This window comes from Artemia sp. Qi Xiang Cuo, chromosome 18, assembly GCF_049724085.1.
Source record: "Artemia sp. Qi Xiang Cuo chromosome 18, ASM4972408v1, whole genome shotgun sequence".
Taxonomy (NCBI): Eukaryota; Metazoa; Arthropoda; class Branchiopoda; order Anostraca; family Artemiidae; genus Artemia; species Artemia sp. Qi Xiang Cuo.
In genome coordinates, this window is record NC_142811.1 from 23,714,946 (window position 1) to 23,737,827 (window position 22,882).

At 35.9% G+C, this 22,882-nt stretch overlaps 1 protein-coding gene across 1 annotated transcript in view; it reads right to left on the reverse strand.

Moving 5' to 3' along the window:
* LOC148941343 (remodeling and spacing factor 1-like) overlaps positions 1-20,661 on the reverse strand; it is a 54,508-nt gene extending 33,847 nt beyond the window's left edge. Inside the window, exon 1 of the mRNA XM_089104340.1 lies at positions 20,480-20,661. Coding sequence (XP_088960466.1) covers positions 20,480-20,615 — 136 coding nt within the window. The 5' untranslated portion in view covers positions 20,616-20,661. The remainder of the gene's footprint in view (positions 1-20,479) is intronic.
* Positions 20,662-22,882: the final 2,221 nt, after the last annotated feature.

A 22,882-nucleotide genomic window follows, 5' to 3' on the forward strand; every position in this document is an offset into this window, starting at 1 on the left:
CATTGGGGGCGTTTGACTTGGGGGTTTTGGTTGGTTTCATTACAGGATTTATTTGGTATTGTTGGGCAGCATTTGCTTCCATTGCTGCAAAGGGGTATGGGATGGCCTTTTCTATTGATATTTGGAGTGTTAGAGCTCTTGTCTTGTATGCAGGGCATAAAGATTTATTTGTAGATTCATGTGGGCCTTTGCAATTGAAGCATGTAGGCTGAGTTTTGTTGCAAGTTGTCAACTCTTTAGGATGGAAAGCTTTACAATTACTACACCCTCGGAGAATTTCATTGCATTTGTTTGTCGTGTGTTCCAGTTTGAGACACTTCTGACACTGGATAGGCTTAGGTTTGTATTCCTTGTGTGGTTTGATTTGCCCAAATAGGAATAATTTTTCTGGGATATTATTTTTTTCCTTCAGTGTGAATAAGAAGGATCTACTGGTTTTTAGGCCATTAGAGTTAGGTCTGTCAAGTTGGGTAACATCCTCAACTGGGATTGTGTTTCCAGCCCTATCTGAGAGGCCTTCTTTTAACTCCTGAGTGGATATCTCTGGGGGAACATTATAAAATACTATTTTTGTTGGTGATTGTTTTGGGTTCCAATTAGATGCTATAATTGGGGTATTCAGAAGGGATTTTAGGTTAATTATTGTATCTGCTGATTTCTGATCTTCGACAGCTATTAGCAGAGATTCATCACGGTTAATATTAAGAGAGAACTTTGATTTTAGCAATTTAAAATTGCAACTCTTATTGCAGTGATCATTTTTATTTCAAAGGGGGTAGTAGGAGTAATTTTAAGGTTAATTCCTAAGTTTTTGGAGGGAGGATCTTGGGCAGGGAGAGGGGACATGCTTTTGATTGGGGAGATTTTTTTACCTTAATTTGTAGTTATCAGTTTCTTCTTCTCTGGCTTTAGTTCTGAAAATGCAAGCCTTTTATTTGGGAGTATACCCAATGGATAATATCTAAACATTTCTATTCTATATAATGTAAAAATAATATCCAACCATACTTAGTCATTGCCAAAATTATTCAACTAGTTAGCTATCTGAAAAATCCTTTTAAGCAAATAAGAAAATTATCCAACTAGGAAAATAATTAAAATTTTAAAGAAAAATAGTTTTATCTTGCTAGCCAAATACAATAAACCATGAGTCAACTTAGAATCTCTATCTAGGTGGATAATACTTTAACTTAATGCTTCTGATATATATCTAACTAGACAGATAAGTAAATTCTTCATGCAAACTAGTGGTAATATCCAACTAGTCAGACAATTTTTCTCTCAGACATAGCATGAACATCTAACTTGGTGGATAACACTTTATCCTAGCCCTTGTGATATTAATCCAACTAAGCAGTTAAGTAACTTCCTGTTTAGTTAAATATATATCAGAAGATCTAAGACTAAGCATTATCCACCTAGTTAGATATTCTTGCTATGCCTAAGAGAAACAATTTATCTGGCTATTTGTATATTATCCCAAAACTGCATAGCCTAATGGAATTTACTTATCCTCCTAGTTGGATATATATCAGGAGTGTTAGGAATAGGTTTTATCCACCTAGTTAGATGTTCATGCTGTGCCTAACAGAAATGAATTATCTGGCTAGTCAAATATTAACCCTAAACTGCTTAGAGAATCTTATCTGCCTAGTTGTATATATATAAGAAACACTAAGCAACATTATTATCCAACGAGGTAGATATTCTCTATGCCTTAGAGAAACGATTTATATGGCTAGTTGGGTATAAACCCCAAACTGCTTAGAGAATCTTTTTATCTGCCTAGTTGAATATATATCAGAAACACTAAGCAACATTATTATCCAACTAGGTAGATATTCTTGCTGTGCCTAAGAGAAACAATTTATCTGGCTAGTTAGATATTAACCCAAAACAGCTTAGAGAATCTTCTTATCTGCCTATTTCGATATATCTGAAATACTAAGCTATGTTATTATCTAACTAGGTAGATTTTCTGTATATTGCATAGACAGTCAAATATTCAGCTAGGTAGGTAAAGGTGTAAGAGTCTTGGTAAAGTTCTACCAAATCATAATATTGAGTTAGGACAAAAGTGAATACACCATTCAATGCCTTTTTTATGCTGATTACAAATATAATTATCATTTCTATCGGAAACGAATTTCCGCCCCCCCCCCTATATATACCTAACCTAACCCTGAATTGGCATATATAGGGGGGGGGGCTGAAATTCATTTACGATAGAAATGATTATTATATTCTTAATCAGCATAAAAAAGGCATCAAATCGTGTATTCACTTTTATCCTAACTCAATAATAGCCTATGATTTGGTAGAACTTTACCAGAGTCTTAAAAATGTCATTATCTGTCTAGCATGATATTTTATCTTGATACTAAGTGTAGTTGGATATCATTTTTACATTCTATAGAATTTAATTTTTATAAGGATATCCATTGGGCACCTTCCCTTTTTATTTGAGTAGAATTTTGAGCCATATCAATGTTTCTTTTTTTCAAAATTTTGGGAAATGTATTTCCATATCTTTAAAACCTTGTAAATTGGGATTAAGCAAAGTTGTGAAGCTGAAAATAATTTTTTTGCACTACATTTAAGCAGAAGATATATTTTGCAAGGTTTCACATTGATAACACACAGATTTTAAAAGGTCAGAACCCACTAGAGGGAGAAAGAGTGGAGGAAGGTACTTTGAAATACCTTCCCAGGACAACCAACAATACTTTAAAGCCCAGCTCCCACTAGCGCCCAAGAACCCAAAACATTTACTTTAGTGCTCAAGAACCCATAGCGCCCACAGCTCCCAACTTAAAATAAATACAAGCACACCCAAGTATCAATTCATAAAGCCAAATATTAAGTTCTTCTTCTAATTCACAGCAGGCGGGCTGTTCAGTTGGCACTATTTATCCCTCTTCTTTTTGCTTCACTCTGTGGGCTACAGAGCTACTGTCTTGGTTGTCTCTTATTTATTAGATATTCTCAGATATCTTTCAGTAGATCTTTTGACTCGAGGAGTTCAAATATAACATGATAGATATCGATTTCTGTGCTCTGTGAGCAGGTATAGTTGGCTAGGCTCTTGGCTGATAGTGAGATTTTGTGGTGTTTACACACATTTACTTTAGTGCCCAAGAACAGCAAGGTACAGCAAATTCTTCTTTAAATAGCGATTTAAAAAATTATTATCCTAACTCAAGTTTGTAAATCACAGATGTTGCTGGCATGCATAAAAGAATTCTACTAGTCACAAAGATTGGAGTCAACAAACCAATGTGACCCAAAGGGTACTTGACAAAGAGAGATCATATCAAGTTACAAGAGGGGAAATTTGGCTTCAGTGGGCAAACATATTTCGCAGAGACATATCAAGTTACAGGAGAGAAAAAAGTATTTACAGGTAATAGTTAAATAATAAGGTTGTGGCCAGGGGCGTAATTCTAGAAAAGTCCTGGGGGGAACTTCAAAAAGTTTTTCCACGTCATTGCAGAAAATTGTACTGATTCCACAAAAAAAAAAAATGAATTTTCTATTATATTTAAAACTTAGAAACAGTGGCATACCCATGATATCAGGGGGGGGGGATTGACGCTCGGTTGGCAAATAAAATTATACTCTTGTCTTAAATACTTCTAGTTGTAGCCAAGGCCAGGGGCATTGCTAGCAATTTTCCTTTAGAGGGGGGGGGGGGCGATGAAACTGTGCTGACAGAAATCAACATTGCACCTATGAATTTCTCAAAAAAAAAGAAAAGAAAAAAGGCATGGATCATTTAACATTTCTCTTCAATAATTGCAAGCAAATAGTTTGAAAACAAAGATATCTGCTGTGAAGTGGCGAAAACTTTGATAACATATCTATAATAGTTTGCCTGGGCATTTTTCGATTCTGAGGATTTTTTGTTTTCCCCCAAAAATCGACCCCCCTCCCTTGCCCTCAGAAATGGAGGACGGAGGGGCCTCTGAGCCTTCCCCTTGAGGCAGATCCCGTTTATTTTCGATTCTGAGTATTTTTGGTTTTCCTTCCAAAATTGACCCCCCCTCCCCTGCCCTCAAAAATGGGGGAAGGGGGGCCGCTGAGCCTTCCCCTTGAGGCAGATCACGCTTTATTTTCGATTCTGAGCATTTTTGGTTTTCCCTCCAAAATTGACCCCCTCCCCCCTGCCCTCAGAAATGGGGGAAGGAGGGGCCGCTGAGCCTTCCCCTTGAGGCAGATCACGCTGTATTTTAGATTGTGCGCATTTTTGTTTTCCCTCCAAAATTGACCCCCCCCACCCCTGCCCTCAGAAAAGGGGGAAGGAAGGGCCTCTGAGCCTTCCCCTTGAGGCAGATCCCATTTATTTTCGATTCTGATTATTTTTGGTTTTCCCTCCAAAATTGACCCCCCCCCCTCCCCTGCCCTCAGAAATGGGGGAAGGGGGGCTGCTGAGCCTTCCCCTAGAGGCAGATCACGCTTTATTTTTGATTATGAGCATTTTTGGTTATCCCTCCAAAATTGACCCCCCCCCTCAGAAATGGCAGGAGGGGTCTCCGAGCCTTCCCCCTGAAGCAGACTATATTTATTTTCGATTGTTTGGTTTATATTTATTGTCATAATAATTTTATTTTTAACTTGGGCGCCAGGTTCAAAGGTAAATATAAACCTTTGCTGAAACCAGATCTAGCTTACAGGATTATAGCTTTGATACTTTAACTCCGCAGCTTCCTGAGTCCAAGCGCCCAGGATCAAAAAATAGCTTTAGACTCAAAACACTGAATGAACCATCTTTTTAAAAAAAAAAAAAAAAAAAACAAGCCTAATCACAATAATTCATACTTATATTTTCGGCCAAATAAGTATTCAAATAATCAATTTATTGTCAGTATAATTTTATTTTTAACTTGGGCGCCAGATTCAAAGGTAAATATAAACCTTTGCTGAAACCAGATCTAGCTTCCAGGATCAAAGCAACATTTACTTTAGCGCCCAAGAACCCATAGCGCCCACAGCTCCCAACTTGGAAGATAAATACAAGCACACCTAAGTATCAATTCTTCTTCTTCTTCTTCTATTTAACAGCAGGCGGGCTTTTCAGTAACACTATTTAGCCCTTTTCCTTTTGCTTCACTCTGTGGGCTACAGAGCTACTGGCTTGATTGCCTCATATTTATTAGATATATTCAGATATCTTTCAGCAGATCTTTCGACTCTAGGAGTTCAAATATAAGATGATAGATGTCGATTTCTATACTCTGTGTGCAGGTATAGTTGGCTAGGCTCTTGGCTGATAGTGGGATTTTGTGGTGTTTGAAGTATTTTAACAGTTTAGAAAGCAAGGTATGTTGTGCAGACGTCAGCATATTACATTCAAATAGGCAATGGTCAATTGTTTCATTATTCATATTACAATGCCTGCAAAGAGGGGACAGGGGAATTGAACCACTTGAATTAGAAAGCTTATATGAGAATGCAAGGAAATTTAGTCCATTTTTTCCAGAACAAATTCTATAATAAATTTTAGAAAGATACTTATTGGGAAAGGGGGAAAGGATAGGATTAATTTTATTAAAACTAAATATCTGATAGCCTCCATCGGTAAATATCTCTAATTGGGATTGGTCTCCCACTTGGCTGGTCAGTATTTATAGCATTTTTTGCTATTTCATCAACCTGATGATTACCACTTATGCCCGAGTGGCTAGGAATGTACTGAAAGTAAGTTTTTATGCCACTTGAAGCAAGATTATCAATAATACTGAGACAATGATAAGTGTCAATGTCCAACTTATATTGAGGAGCTGAGGCCAGCAACTCAAGGCTTGATAAAGAGTCGGAATAAATGATAATATTATTCGAATTATCAATCAAAGATTGGTTTTGCTTAAGGTGTTCTAATGCCATGATTATGGCATTTAACTCAGCAGACATTATAGATAAATTATTAAATAATCTCTCGCCCATTGCAATTTTCAGGTGAGGAAGGAAAACACCACTTGCAACCTTCTCATTCATTTTTGACCCATCAACAAATATTTGGAAGTGATTTTTATAGGTAATTGTATTAAGTTCTGCAATTTTTTTCTGAAAAAAAGCAATGGGGGTTAAATCTTTATTCCATTTTGAAAATTCAGTATTTATTATGGGAAATGACCAATTCCATGGAGGGGATTGGGGGAAAGTAGGTGCAATAGACTTTGCTGGTACAGGGAACTTCTTTTGAATATTGGCATACTCATCTGCAATACCTCTATACATGGCTGGATTTCTTAACCAATTATGTAATGTGAGTGATCTATTTGATCCAATTTTTGTAAGATGTTTTGTCAAGAGAAAGCTACGTCTCTCCCTTATTGTTGTTAATCCACGCTTCATAAGCAGAAACTTGGTGCTTGTGGGTTTCCTAATACCAAGTATGAGACGTATTATATCATTTTGTGTTTTTTCAATTTTTTGCATCTGGGTCTTTGCACGTGCACCATAGACGATGATCTCATAGTCAATATGGGGTATTATATGTGATTTATAAAACTGGAGTAAGGTTTTCTCCTTACAACCCCAGGGTGTGGAAAGAAGTCTTTTTAGTATATTTGCTTTTCTATAACATTTTTTTATTGTGTTTGAAATGTGGAGGTGGAAATTAAGTTTTTGGTCAAGCATGAGACCTAGGTAATTAATATTATTATCTTCTGGAATAGTTGTTTTATTTAGAGTTAGTTTTGCATTAACATGGTTTCGCTTCCTGTGAAATTGGATTATTTTTGACTTGGTGGGTGCAATGGGTAAATCTGAATGTTGAGAGAATTTTTCAAACTGGAAAAGTGACTTTTGCAGATTTGACTGTGCTATCTGAAAGGTGTTGCCAGATGACCATAGCACCAGATCATCAGCATATTGTAGATTCTTGTGGGGTAGGTTCATGTCCCAGAGATATAGGGCAAATAGGAGGCAACTGAGGACTGCTCCCTGAGGTATGCCTTTGGATATTGTCTTTTGGGGTGAAGAGGCTGAACCAACACAAACAATGAAACTTCGCACTTCTATGAAGGATTTAATAAAGGATACTAGCTTGGGAGGTACTCCAAGGTTTGCAAGTTTATTTAAAAGGATTTGGTGGTTCACATTGTCATATGCTCCTTCAAAATCAAGGAAAGCTGCCACTAGGATATTATTTTTTGAGAAAGATTCATTTATTGCATTTGTTAGCAAAATGAAAGCATCTGTTGAGGAGTGGTATTTCCTGAATCCAGTTTGAGTGTGTGGGATCATGTTATTTTTCTCAACAAACCAGAGGAGTCTGTGATAAATCATTTTCTCCATTATTTTCCCCATCACAGGTGTAATCATTATGGGCCTATAAGACTCAGGGTTATCTTTTGGTTTATTTTTCTTTAGGATTGGTAGGAGGGACGAACATTCATAAAACCAAATATTAAGTTCTTCTTCTTCTTCACAGCAGGCGGGCTATTCAGTTAGTACTATTTAGCCCTTTTCTTTTTGCTTCACTCTGTGGGCTACAGAGCTACTGGCTTGGTCGTCTCTTATTTATTAGATATTCTCAGATATCTTTCAGTAGATCTTGTGACTCAAGGAGTTCAAATATAAGATGATAGATGTTGATTTCTATGCTGTGTTTGCAGGTATAGTTGGATAGGCTCTTGGCTGATAGTGAGATTTTGTGGTGTTTGAAGCATTTTAACAGTTTACAAAGCAAGGTATGTTGTGCAGATGTCAGCATATTACATTCAAATAGGCAATGGTCAATTGTTTCATTATTCATATTACAATGCCTGCAAAGAGGGGACATGGGAATTGAACCACTTGAATTAGAAAACTTATATGAGAATGCAAGGAAATTTAGTCCATTTGTTCCAGAACGAATTCTATGATAAATTTAGAAAGATACTTATTGGGAAAGGGTAGGATTAATCTTATTAAAATTAATATCTGATAGCCTCCATTGGTAAATATCTCTAATTGGAATTGGCCTCCCACTTGGCTAGTCAATATTTATAGAACATTTTGCTATTTCATCAACCTGATGATTACCACTTATGCCAGAGTGGCTAGGAATGTACTGAAAATAATTTTTTATGCCACTTAAAGCAAGATTATCTATAATACTGAGACAATGATAAGTGTCAATGTCCAACTTATATTGAGGAGCTGAGGCCAGCAACTCAAGCCTTGATAGAGAGTAAGACATATTATGTCTTGTTGTCATATTATGTTGATATATATCAACAGCAACAGCACCCTTATAAGAAAATCGAAATATATTTTCTTGTGATTATTATCGCTTCTAATCAGCAGTTGTACCAAACCAATCCTAATCAACTCATCCTCAGGGCTATACTGTGGTGTTTATCCTCCCCATAGTATAGTGCAGACGGTTTGATATCTTTCTATTTTCCCTTGTTGTTTTAGTTTTATTTTGTGTTTAAAGCTTTTTCCAATAGGCAATGATTAGAAGTCCTCAAAAAAAAAATGTCCCCCCAGATCACAAATCAAATTCCAGTGAAAGTGTCATAGTGAAAGATACCCATCCTGGCTGGTCAAGCACGCTATCTCAAAGTTCTAATGATAGCTCCAATTCGGAGAATAGGACAATGATAAGTGTAGGGGCTAATGTAACCATAAATGATGATAATGGGTTTCAAGAGGTACTCTCTAGAAGTTCTAAAAAAAGGAAAAAAATCTCCTCAATTAAAAGCATTTCCCCTCTCCCTGCCCAAGATCCTCCCTCCAAAAACTTAGGAATTTACCTTAAAATTACTCCCACTACCCCCTTTGAAATAAAAATGATCACTGCAATAAGAGTTGGAATTTTTAAATTGCTGAAATCAATGTTCTCTCTTAACATTAACCGTGATGGATCTCTGCAAATAGCTGTAGAAGATCAGAAATCAGCAGATACAATAATTAACCTTAAATCCCTTCTGAATACCCCAATTATTGCATCTAATTGGAACCCAAAACAATCAACAACAAAAATAGTAGTTTATAATGTTCCCCCAGAGATATCTACTCAGGAGTTAAAAGAAGGCCTCTCAGATAGGGCCGGAAACACAATCCCAGTTGAGGATGTTACCCAACTTGGAAAACCTAACTCTAATGGCCTAAAAACTAGTAGATCCTTCTTATTCACACTGAAGGATAAAATTGATATCCCAGAAAAATTGTTCCTATTTGGGCAAATCAAACCACACAAGGAATACAAACCTAAGCCTATCCAGTGTCAGAAGTGTTTCAAACTGGGACACACGACAAACAAATGCAATGAAATTCTCCAAGAGTGTAGTAATTGTAAATCTTTCCGTCCTAAAGAGCTGACAACTTGCAACAACACTCAGCCTACATGCATCAATTGCAAAGGCCCACATGAATCTACAAATAAATCATTATGCCCTGCATACAAGAAAAGAGCTATAACACTCAAAATATCAACAGAGAAAGCCATCCCATACCCCTTTGCAGCAATGGAAGCAAATGCTACCCAACAATACCAAATAAAGCCTGTAATGAAACCAACCAAAACCCCCAAGTCAAATGCCCCCAATGCATCAAGCACCCCATATAAAACACCATCTTCTAAGCCCCCTAGCTCAAAACCCTATCAGAAGGAATCACCAAGCCAACAAGCCTCCTTGTCTGGTGAGATGAGGTCAGCCTGGCCCCCCCCCCCTCCCAAGAGGAAACAAACCAGTAACACTACCAGGAATCAATCCCTTAACCAACAAACAGGATGCACAACCAAAAATACAATCCCCAAATATATGCTTATTCATTCTAAACTGTAATGCAGTTCAGGCCATGAACATACATCAACTACAGAAAAAAAAAATTATTGCAGAATTGGCAAAAATCTACATCCCTGATGATTCGCTCATTCAAGCGAAATAAGATCTTGCTTTACTTTTAACAAAGCTAAATATTGATACACTGTCATATGAAGAGTAAATCAACAACAAAAAATATATCAATACTCAATGTGAATGTAAGACCAAATTCAGAAAATAAACGAAATAAACTAATATCATTTATGGATAATATTTACATTAATATTGCTTGACTTTAGGAAAGTCATTTAACCAAAAAACAACTCATTAAGTGTCCAGAATATTCTATCATGAGACAGGATAGCTCTTCAGAGAAACAAGGTGGTGGGGTAGCTTTATTAGTTAATAATAATATAAAATTTTGTGGCATCAATTTTCCAGATTTTTCAAATGATGTTGATGTAATTGGTATCAGTGTTTGGCTGAATAATTTAAAAACCTACATAATAAGCTTTTATAACCCTAATGGTCAAACTACAGATGCCATGGATTTCTTTAATTATATAAATAATTCTAATATTTTAAAAAATATCATTATTTGTGGAGATTTCAATGCCCACAGCCTTTTGTGGGGGAATAAACCAGCAAATAAAGCTGGTAAATTCATTGAGAATATGACTTCAAATAATAATGAATTAGCTGTTGCTACCCCTCCAAACCTGAATACATATTTCAACCCCAAAAGTGGCAGATTCTCCACAATTGACCTACAAATTGTCTCATCAAATTTTTTGAACAAAATTTACATAAATAAAATTGATAGTCTATGTACTGACCACTTTGCTATAGTTTGCTCCCTAAATGAACCTGCTGAAACTTTATCTCATACCTCCAAATATATGAACACTAAAGCAAATTGGTCTATGTTCCAAAATAAGCTAAATGATGAAATTACAAGTTTCACCCAAAGTTCATGCATTTCTAACACAACAGTTTACACACATGCTGAAGCCTTGACATCTTTACTAATAAATACAGCTAATCATGCTATCCTCAAGACAACACCTAAGAAAACATTCCCTAAACAAATTCCTAAAGCATGGTGGACAAATGAGTGCCTAAATAAATGGAGGATAAAAAAGGCAGCTAGGACAGAATTCATAAAAAAAAAACATCACCTATTACATACTAAAAAAAAATTACAAGCAGAATCTAATCTAAAAAGGACTATAATAGATGCTAAATATAAATACTGGAATAATTTTGCAAATAATCTCTCCAGAGAAACTCATGACCCAATTATACATAAAGTCATAAGCCACATCTGTGGTAAAAAGACTTCCCCAACCCACTCCTGTATGAGCTTATACATAATAATACCCATTATGACAATGATAATGGTAAAGCTAACCTATTTGCAACTCTTTTTGTTAATAAGCTAACATCAAATAATCAAAGCAAACTGTCCACAATTCCTATGAACCCAAGTTACCAACCACGCCCAGGATCCGAGTACATAACCAATCCATTTTCAATCCAGGAATTGAATAATGCAATACATCATATTAGGACCAAAACTAGCAGCAAGTTATGACAATATACACCCTACACGGATAAAGAATCTCACACCTTCATACAAACAAGAACTGCTAAATTGTTATAATCATGCTTGGGCATCTTCTAGGTTCCCCAATATATGGAAATATTCGTCCCTCATACCAATCCTAAAGAAAAATAAACCAAAAGATAACCCTGAGTCTTATAGGCCCATAATGATTACACCTGTGATGGGGAAAATAATGGAGAAAATGATCTATCAAAGACTCCTCTGGTTTGTTGAAAAAAAATAATATGATCCCACACACTCAAACTGGATTCAGGAAACACCACTCCTCAACAGATGCTTTCATTTTGCTAACAAATGCAATAAATGAATCTTTCTCAAAAAATAATGTCCTAGTGGCAGCTTTCCTAGATTTTGAAGGGGCATATGATAATGTGAACCACCAAATCCTTTTAAATAAACTTGCAAACCTTGGAGTACCCCCTAAGCTAGTATCCTTTATTAAATTGTTCATAGAAGTGCAAAGTTTCATCATTTGTGTTGGTTCAGCCTCTTCACCCCAAAAGACAATAACCAAAGGCGTACCTCAGGGAGCAGTCCTCAGTTGCCTCCTATTTGCCCTATATCTCTGGGACATGAACCTACCCCACACTAATCTACAATATGCTGATGATCTGGTGCTATGGTCATCTGGCAACACCTTTCAGATAGCACAGTCAAATCTGCGAAAGTCACTTTTCCAGTTTGAAAAATTCTCTCAACATTCAGATTTACCCATTGCACCCACCAAGTCACAAATAATCCAATTTCACCAGAAGTGAAACCATGTTAATGCAAAACTAACTCTAAATAAAACAACTATTCCAGAAGATAATCATATTAATTACCTAGGTCTCATGCTAGACCAAAAACTTAATTTCCACCTCCACATTTCAAACACAATAAAAAAAAGCTATAGAAAAGCAAATATACTAAAAAGACTTCTTTCCACACCCTGGGGCTGTAAGGAGAAAACCTTACTCCGGTCTTATAAATCACATATAAGACCCCATATTGACTATGGGCTCATCGTCTATGGTGAATGTGCAAAGACCCAGATGCAAAAAATTGAAACAAAACAAAAAGATATAATACGTCTCATATTTGGTCTTAGGAAACCCACAAGCACCAAGTTTCTGCTTATGGAGACTGGATTAACAACAATAAGGGAGAGACGTAGCTTTCTCTTGACAAAACATCTTACAAAAATTGAATCAAATAGCTCACACACATTACATAATTGGTTAAGAAATCCAGCCATGTATAGAGGTATTGCAGATGAGTATGCCAATATTCAAAAGAAGTTCTGTGTACCAGCAAATTCTATTGCTCCTACTTTCCCCCAATCCCCTCCATGGAATTGGTCATTTCCCATAATAAATACTGAATTCTCAAAGTGGAATAAAGATTTAACCCCCATTGCTTTTGTCCAGAAAAAATTTGCAGAACTTCATACAATTACCTGTAAAAATCACTTCCGAATATTTGTTGATGGGTCAAAAATGAATAAGAAGGTTGCAAGTGGTGTTTTCCTTCCTCACCTGAAAATTGCAATGGGCGAGAGAATATATAATAATTTATCTATAATGTCTGCTGAGTTAAATGCCATAATCATGGCATTAGAACACCTTAAGCAAAACCAACCTTTGATTGCAAATTCGAATAATATTATCATCTATTCCGACTCTTTATCAAGCCTTGAGTTGCTGGCCTCAGCTCCACAATATAAGTTGGACATTGACGCTTATCATTGTCTCAGTATTATTGATAATCTTGCTTCAAGTGGCATAAAAAAATATTTTCAGTATATTCCTAGCCACTCTGGCATAACTGGTAATCATCAGGTTGATGAAATAGCTAAAAATGCTATAAATATTGACCAACAAATTGGGAAACCAATGCTAATTAGATATATTTTTTGACGGAGGATATCAGATATTAATTTTAATAAGGTTAATCAAATCCTCTCCCCCTCTCCCAATAAGTATCTTTCTAAAATTTATGATCGAATTCGTTCTGGAACAAATGGAATAAATTTCTTTGCATTCTCATATAAGCTTTTTAATTCAAGTGGTTCAATTTCCCTGTTCCCTCTTTGCAGGCATTGTAATATAAATAATGAAACAATTGACCGTTGCCTATTTGAATGTAATATGCTGACTTCTGCACAACATACCTTGCTTTGTAAAGTGTTAAAATGATTCAAACACCACCAAATCTCTTTATCAGCCAAGAGCTTAGCCAACTATACCTCCACACAGAGCACAGAAATCGATATCTATCATCTTATATTTGAACTTCTTGAGTCAAAAGATCTACTGAAAGATATCTGAGAATATCTAATAAATAAGAGAAAACCAAGACAGTAGCTCTGTAGCCCTCAGAGTGAAGCAAAAAGAAAAGGGCTAAATAGTACCAACTGAATAGCCCGCCTGCTGTGAATTAGAAGAAGAAATCCCATGCAATCTGGTGTTTATTTACCTTTGAATCTGGCGCCCAAGTTAAAAATAAATTTATACTCACAATAAATTGATTATTTGAATACTTATTTGGCTAAAAATATAAGCATGAATAGTTTATCACTTAACAAAAACACTGTATAGGGCAAAATAAGCCCAAACAAGGCTAACACTTACATGTATATCATACAGACATTTTAATTTATCAGGACCCAAAAATGAATGACACATTTGAAATAATTCTGAACGCCCAGAAAGAACCCAAAGTTGATCTCTCCTGTAACTTGATATGTCTCTGCAAAATGTGTTTGCCGACAGAAGCCAAATATTATATCTAAAGTTAGCAAATCACAAATGGTGCAGGTATACACAAAAGAATTCTACTGAGGGGGAGCTGGATTTCCCGCCATTATTTTGTAACAATCAGAAATCAAATAAAAAAACATTTTTGTTTCAGCTGAAAGTAAGGAGGAACATCAAAACTTAAAACGAACAGAAATTATTATGTATATAAAGGGGGGGGGGGTAGCACCCTCCTTAATACCTTGCTGTTTGCGATGAAGTTTGCCTTTTTACCCCAGTTCTTTAAAACTACTCATAAAACACAAGGGCAGTTTAGACGGCATAATAACCCTTTTAAAATATTCTAGAAAAGTCAGAATTTAGCGTAAAGAAAGAGGTATTGAGACAGGAGCAACCCCCCCAAAAAGCACAACCAAGCATAAATTTATAAAACCAAATATTAAGTTGTTTTACCTTGGTACAGCATATTCTTCTTTCTACTTTAAATAGCAATTTTTACTGGAGGCATAGAAGAAAAAGCGCAAGGAACCACAACAGCAACCTTATAAGAAAATCGAAATATATTTTCTTGTGATTATTATCGCTTCTAATCAGCAGTTGTACCAAACCTATCCTGCTCAAGTCATCCTCAGGGCTATACTGTGGTGTTTATCCTCCCCATAGTATAGTGCAGACATTTTGATATAATATATTTTGCCTTGTTTTTTTTTTTTTTTTTTTGTTTTTAAAGCTTTTTCCAATTGGAATTTTTTATAAGTCCTCCAAAAAAAAAACGTCCCCCCAGATCCCAAATCAAATTCAATAGTGCAAGATACCCATCCTGGCTGGTCAAGCACAGTATCTGAAAGTTCTAATGATTGATCCAATTCGGAGAATAGGACATTGGTAACTGTAGATCCTAATGCAAACATAAATGATGATAATGGGTTTCAAGAGGTCCCCTCTAGAAGCTCTCAAAAAAGGAAAAAAATCTCCCCAATTAAAAGCATTTACCCTCTCCCTGCCCAAGATCCTCCCTCCAAAAACTTAGGAATTTACCTTAAAATTACTCCCACTACCCCCTTTGAAATAAAAATGATCACTGCAATAAGAGTTGCAATTTTTAAATTGCTAAAATCAATGTTCTCTCTTAACAGAAATCAGCAGATACAATAATTAACCTTAAATCCCTTCTAAATATCCCAATTATTGCATCTAATTGGAACCCAAAACAATCACCAACAAAAATTGTAGTTTATAATGTTCCCCCAGAGATATCTACTCAGGAGTTAAAAGAAGGCCTCTCAGATAGGGCTGGAAACACAATCCCAGTTGAGGATGTTACCCAACTTGGAAAACCTAACTCTACTGGCCTAAAAACTAGTAGATCCTTCTTCTTCACACTAAAGGATAAAATTGATATCCCAGAAAAATTATTCCTATTTGGGCAAATCAAACCACACAAGGAATACAAACCTAAGCCTATTCAGTGTCAGAAGTGTTTCAAACTGGGACACACGACAAACAAATGCAATGAAATTCTCTAAGAGTGTATTAATTGTAAATCTTTCCATCCTAAAGAGCTGACAACCTGCAAAAACACCCAGCCTACATGCATCAATTGCAAAGGCCCACATGAATCTATAAATAAATCATTATGCCCTCCATACAAGAAAAGAACTCTAACACTCCAAATATCAACAGAGAAGGCCATCCCATACCCCTTTGAAGCAATGTAAGCAAATGCTGCCAAACAATACCAAATAAAGACTGTAATGAAACCAACCAAAAACCCCAAGTCAAATGCCCCAAATGCATCAAGCACCCCATATAAAACAATATCTTCTAAGCCCCCTAGCTCAAATACCTATCAGAAGGAATCACCAAGCCAGCAAGCCTCGTTTTCCGGTGAGATGAGGCCAGCCTGGCCCTCCCTCCCAAGAAGAAACAAACCAGAAACACTACCAGGAATCAATCCCTTAACCAACAAACAGGATGCACTACCAAAAATGCAATCCCCAAATATATGCTTATTCATTCTAAACTGTAATGCAGTTCAGGCCATGAACATACATCAACTACAGAAAACAAAAATCATTGCAGAATTGACAAAAATCTACATCCCAGATGATATGCTCTTTCAAGCAAAAAAAGATCTTGCTTTACTTTTAACAAAGCTGAACATTGATACACAGTCATATGAAGAATAAATCAACAACACAACATATATCAATACTCCAATGGAATGTAAGATCACTCACAGAAAATAAGCTAAATGAACTAATATCATTTATGAATAATAAATCCATTAATATTGCTTGCCTCCAGGAAACTCATTTAACCCAAAATCAACAAATTAAGTCTCTGGGATATACTATCCTGAGAAAGGATAGATCTTCAGAGAGAAAAGGAGGTGGTATAGCTTTATTAGTTAATAATAATATAAAATTTTGTGGCATCAATGTTCCAGATTTTGAAAATGATGTTGATGTAATTGGTATAAGTGTTTGGCTGAATAATTTAAAAACCTACATACTAAGCTTTTATAACCCTAATGGCCAAACTACAGATGCCAAGGATTTCTTTAATTATATAAATAATTCTAATATGTTAAAAAATATCATTATTTGTGGTGATTTCAATCCCCACAGCCTTTTGTGGGGGAATAAACCAGCAAATAAAGCTGGTAAATTTATTGAGAATTTGACTTCAAATAATAATGAATTAGCTGTTGCTACCCCTCCAAACCTGAATACATATTTTAACCCCAAAAGTGGCAAATTCTCCACAATTGACCTACAAATTGTGTCTTTAAATTTGTTGAACAAAATTTACATAAATAAAATTGATAGTCTATGTACAGACCACTTTGCTATAGCTTGCTCCCTAAATGAACCTGCTGAAACTTCATCTCATACCTCCAAATATATCAACACTAAAGCAAATTGGTCTATTTTCCAAAATAAGCTAAATGATGAAATTATAAGTTTCACCCAAAGTTCATGCATTTCTTACACAACAGTTGACACACATGCTGAAGCCTTGACATCTTTACTAATAAATAAAGCTAATCATGCTATCCCCAGGACAACACCTAAGAAAACATTCCCTAAACAAATTCCTAAAGCATGGTGGACAAATGAGTGCCTAAATAAATGGAGGATAAAAAAGGCAGCTAGGACAGAATTCATAAAAAAACCAACACCTACTACATATTTAAAAAAATTACAAGCAGAATCTAATCTAAAAAGGACTATAATAGATGCTAAATATAAATACTGGAATAATTTTGCAAATAATCTCTCCAGAGAAACGCATGAGCCAATAATACATAAAGTCATAAACCACATTTGTGGGAAAAAGACTTCTCCCAACCCACTCCTGTATGAGCTTTTACATAATAATACCAATTATGACAACGATATTAAAAAGGCTAACCTATTTGCAACTTTTTTTGTTAATAAGCAAACATCAAATTATCAAAGCAAACTGTCCACAATTTCTATGAACCCTAGCTACTAACCGCGCCCAGGATCCGAGTATATAACTAATCGATTTTCAATCCAGGAATTAAATAATGCAATACATCATATTAAGTCCAAAACTAGCAGCAGCTCTGACAATGTACACCCCACATGGATAATGAATCTCACACCTTCATACAAAAACAAACTGATAAATTGTTATAATCATGCTTGGGCATCTTCTAGGTTCCCCAATATATGGAAATGTTCATCCCTCCTACCAATCCTAAAGAAATATAAACCAAAAGATAACCCTGAGTCTTATAGGCCCATAATGATTACACCTGTGATGGGGAAAATAATGGAGAAAATGATTTATCACAGACTCCTCTGGTTTGTTGAAAAAAATAACATGATCCCACACACTCAAACTGGATTCAGGAAATACCACTCCTCAACAGATGCTTTCATTTTGCTAACAAATGCAATAAATGAATCTTTCTCAAAACATAATATCCTAGTGGCAGCTTTCCTAGATTTTGAAGGAGCATATGACAATGTGAACCACCAAATCCTTTTAAATAAACTTGCAAACCTTGGAGTACCTCCTAAGCTAGTATCCTTTATTAAATCCTTCATATAAGTGCGAAGTTTCATTGTTTGTGTTGGTTAAGCCTCTTCACCCCAAAAGACAATATCCAAAGGCCTAGCTCAGGGAGCAGTCCTCAGTTGCCTCCTATTTGCCCTATATCTCTGGGACATGAACCTACCCCACACGAATCTACAATATGCTGATGATCTGGTGCTATGGTCATCTGGCAACACCTTTTAGATAGCACAGTCAAATCTGCAAAAGTCACTTTTCCAGTTTGAAAAATTCTCTCAACATTCAGATTTACCCATTGCACCCACCAAGTCAAAAATAATCCAATTTCACCGGACGCCAAACCATATTAATGCAAAACTAACTCTAAGTAAAATAGCTATTCCAGAAGATAATCATATTAATTACCTAGGTCTCATGCTTGACCAAAAACTCAATTTCCACCTCCACATTTCAAACACAATAAGAAAATGCTATAGAAAAGCAAATATACTAAAAAGACTTCTTTCCACACCTTGGGGTTGTAAGGAGAAAAACTAACTCCAATTTTATAAATCACATATAAGACCCCATATTGACTATGGGCTCATCGTATATGGTGCTTGGGCAAAGATCCTGATGCAAAAAATTGAAACAACAATAAATGATATAATATGTCTCATATTTGGTCTTAGGAAACCCACAAGCACCAAGTTTCTACTTATGGAGAGTGGATTAACAACAATAAGGGAGAGACGTAGCTTTCTCTTGATAAAACATCTTACAAACATTGAATCAAAGAGCTCACACACATTACCTAATTGGTTAAGAAATCCAGCCATGTATAGAGGTATTGCAGTTGAGTATGCCAATATTCAAAAGAAGTTCCCTGTACCAGCAAAGTCTATTGCACCTACTTTCCCCCAATCCCCTCTATGGAATTGGTCATTTCCCATAATAAATACTGAATTTTCAAAATGGAATAAAGATTTAACCCCCATTGCTTTTGTTCAGAATAAATTTGCAGAACTCAATACAATTACCTATAAAAATCACTTCCAAATATTTGTTGATGGGTCAAAAATGAATGAGAAGGTTGCAAGTGGTGTTTTCCTTCCTCACCTGAAAATTGCAAAGGGGCGAGAGATTATTTAATAATTTATCTATAATGTCTGCTGAGTTAAATGCCATAATCATGGCATTAGAACACCTTAAGCAAAACCAATCTTTGATTGAAAATTTGAATAATATTATCATCTATTCAGACTCTTTATCAAGCCTTGAGTTGCTGGCCTCAGCTCCTCAATACAAGTTGGACATTGACACTTATCATTGTCTCAGTATTATTGATAATCTTGTGTCAAGTGGCATAAAAACTTACTTTCAGTACATTCCTAGCCACTCTGGAATAAGTGGTAATCATCAGGTTGATGAAATAGCAAAAAATGCTATAAATATTGACCAGCAAAGTGGGAGACCAATCCCAATTAGAGATATTTACCGATGGAGGCTATCAGATATTAATTTCAATAAGACTAATCGTATCCTCTCCCCTTTTCCAAATAAGTATCTTTCTAAAATTTATCATAGAATTTGTTCAAGAACAAATGGACTAAATTTTCTCGCATTCTCATTTAAGCTTTCTAATTCAAGTGGTTCAATTCTCCTGTCCCCTCTTTGCAGGCTTTGTAATATGAATAATGAAACAATTGACCATTGCCTATTTGAATGTAATATGCTGACGTCTGCACAACATACCTTGCTTTGTAAACTGTTAAAATACTTCAAACATCAAAAAAACCCACTATCAGCCAAGAACCTAGCCAACTATACCTGCACACAGAGCATAGAAATCGACATCTATCAACTTATATTTGAACTCCTAGAGTCAAAAGATCTGCTGAAAGATCTGAATATATCTAATAAATATGAGGCAATCAAGCCAGTAGCTCTGTAGCCCACAGAGTGAAGCAAAAGGAAAAGGGCTAAATAGTTTTACTGAAAAGCCCGCTTGCTGTTAAATAGAAGAAGAAGTTATGCTAGCCTAGTATTTATTTTTCAAGTTGGGAGCTGTGGGTTCTGGGCGCTAATGTATTAATACATTTGGGTTCTTTGGGCGCTGGGCTTTAAAGTATTGTTGGTCCCAGGACATAGGCCTAGCCTACTTTAGCCTGTAGACCCATCCTTGAAAGTGTCATTTTCCTAACCTAACCCCTTTCCAAGATAGCAAAAAATAGCTAAATAGAATTTTACATTTTCTTCCCCCCTATATATCCTCCCTTTAAACACAAAATATGAATATTTGGTTATCTAAGATGATTTTGGTCTACCTTCAGTCTTGTTTTCCAAAGCTTCTTCAAGATCTTTGGTATTGATTTTGCCTAGTCCAGAAGACTCTCCAAAAGTTACAAGGAAACTACATATTACACCAAAATCTGGAGTTGAGTGAAGTGTGGTACTTCCCATGTTTAAATCATTCAAGGCGCCATTATTGTTTACAAAAATAAATAGGATGAAGCATATATTTGAGCACCATCTACGATTTAAACATTGTTCTAATTTACCTTTTTCTACTTAAGCAGTGTTGCCAAAAGCAGAAACAAAAACACGCCCGACTCTTTGAAAAACACGCCAGAATACGCCCGAGCCTTTGAAAACCAAGACTGCTATCATATTCAGTTCCTAAAGTGCTAAAATTGCCCAAATTTTGTTTATTTTCACAACAATTTTGCTGCTAAAGCGAAAAACAAATCAGCGCGTGTCACGGCTTGCGCCGTGACACGCGCATGGACAGTATTGGGTCAAGTACTCCAAAAATGTTTTTAAATATAAATAGCACGTACTCAACCAAAACCGTAAGTAATTATCAGTACTAAGTAGTCAAAGTAAATTTTACATAAGTACTTAGTGTTTACGTACGCACTTAAATACGGAAGTACACGGCTTGAAGGCTTTTTTCGCTGACAATAGTTGTTCCATTATTTCCAGTGAAGAAGTGAAAAGAAACTCCATTCTAGCGCCACCAGGGCCGTATCCAGGGGGACCCAAACCAATGAAGGCTGGTTATTTTTTGATAGATTGACAGATCTGTCAACAAATGACTGGTCTTCATTGGTCTGGATTTGGGAATCTGACGCCAGAATCTGTCAATGAAGACTAAGCTTAAACCATTAAAACTTCGTCTAAACAGTTGACATAGCACTATGATCAACAGCACAGTTTAATATCCCACTACTTCTAAAAGCATGTTTGAAACAAATTCTTTATTTTAGTGAGAAGTCATTACATCTTTTTTTACTTTTAGTAGCAAAAGATTCTCAAACTTAGCATCTTCTAAGTGGTTTTTATTTGCGGTCAATACATCTACTGCAGCGGAAAATTGGCGTTCAACAGTCGCAGATGATGGGAGAGGGGTATTAAATTCCTTAAACAGTTTTCCAACTTTCGGATAGTCTCTCAGAGAATTGAGGGTCCTTCTCTTGTCTTGAAGAATTTTGAAGAATTCAGCTTTGAGACTAGTGTCTATATTTACTTCTTGATCACTGATAGTAGCCTATCATCATGTTCCATTAGCGAAAATAAATCATTAGTCACATTTGTACTAAACTTCTCAGCCCTTTCAGCGAGCTCATCACTGGAGACAAGCATGACCATTTTTTTCTTTTCCAAGCACTATATCTATTATTTGGTTTTTTGTCCTTGCAAGGCTGGATTCAACCATCTTAATTTGAAATTCGGGTGAGAGCAAGTAGCTATGACTAGTTCACTTGAGACTTTCTCTTCCTATTCCATTGAGAAAACATGCAAGAAGCGTTCATGCAAACCACCTAAAATGACCTCTACTAATGGCAAAGCGTGCTTGAGAATACGGATATTCTAAAGTTCTTTTAGTTTAGTCTCCAAACCATAAAGTACTGGCAAAGCAGTACCAAGAGAGTAATTTTTTTCGCCTTGCAAAAAAGCTAAGGCTTGGCACAATGAATCTGTAATAAAGCACATACTCCTTAAGCAAATCCCTCGCCACTCGCTTCAACTTTGGAAGTTTCAGTTCATCGCAGGCACTGGATAGCTTTACCGCATCAGATATGTCTACAACACGCTTTACTGGACCATGGAGAGAGTTCCAGCGTGTACCATTTGATATTACTTGGCACCTTCCAGTAATTTCCAAAAACTTGTCTGCAGCTTTTGTGCTATGATTTGTTGCTTTCCATATGCTTTAACATTTGGTCATGGCTAATTGATAAAAGCCTTCTTGAAGATAGCAATTAGGCGAAAGTACTGGAGCTAATAAATAAGTAACTATCTGATTTGTCCCTGGTGTGATTGAGCTCCAAAGCCACGCTACAGTTCACCTCTTTCTGAATTCTGTCTAACTGTCAGCAACGGTGCCTCTGAAGTTTAAATGCGGTTGTGTATAATTAATGGACACTTAAGGCTATTGAAAGATCATGGTAATTAAATAATAGTTGCCAAACAAAAGCCTATTTTCACAAGCCTGATGTGTCCTATAATTGAGAAGACTAAAATTATTTGTTTTCTTCACCATACACTTACCTTCAGATGCTTGTGGAAGTTGGTAGTAACCTTAAGAGATCCTTTGATAGTCTTGTTTGGGTAATTCTTTGTTCTTCACTTATAATAAGCCCAACATTTTGAAATTTGTTCCAATTTCTAGACGACTTTAGAGAACTTCAAGACAAAAATGTACTTGGTTCTTAAGTACCGATAAA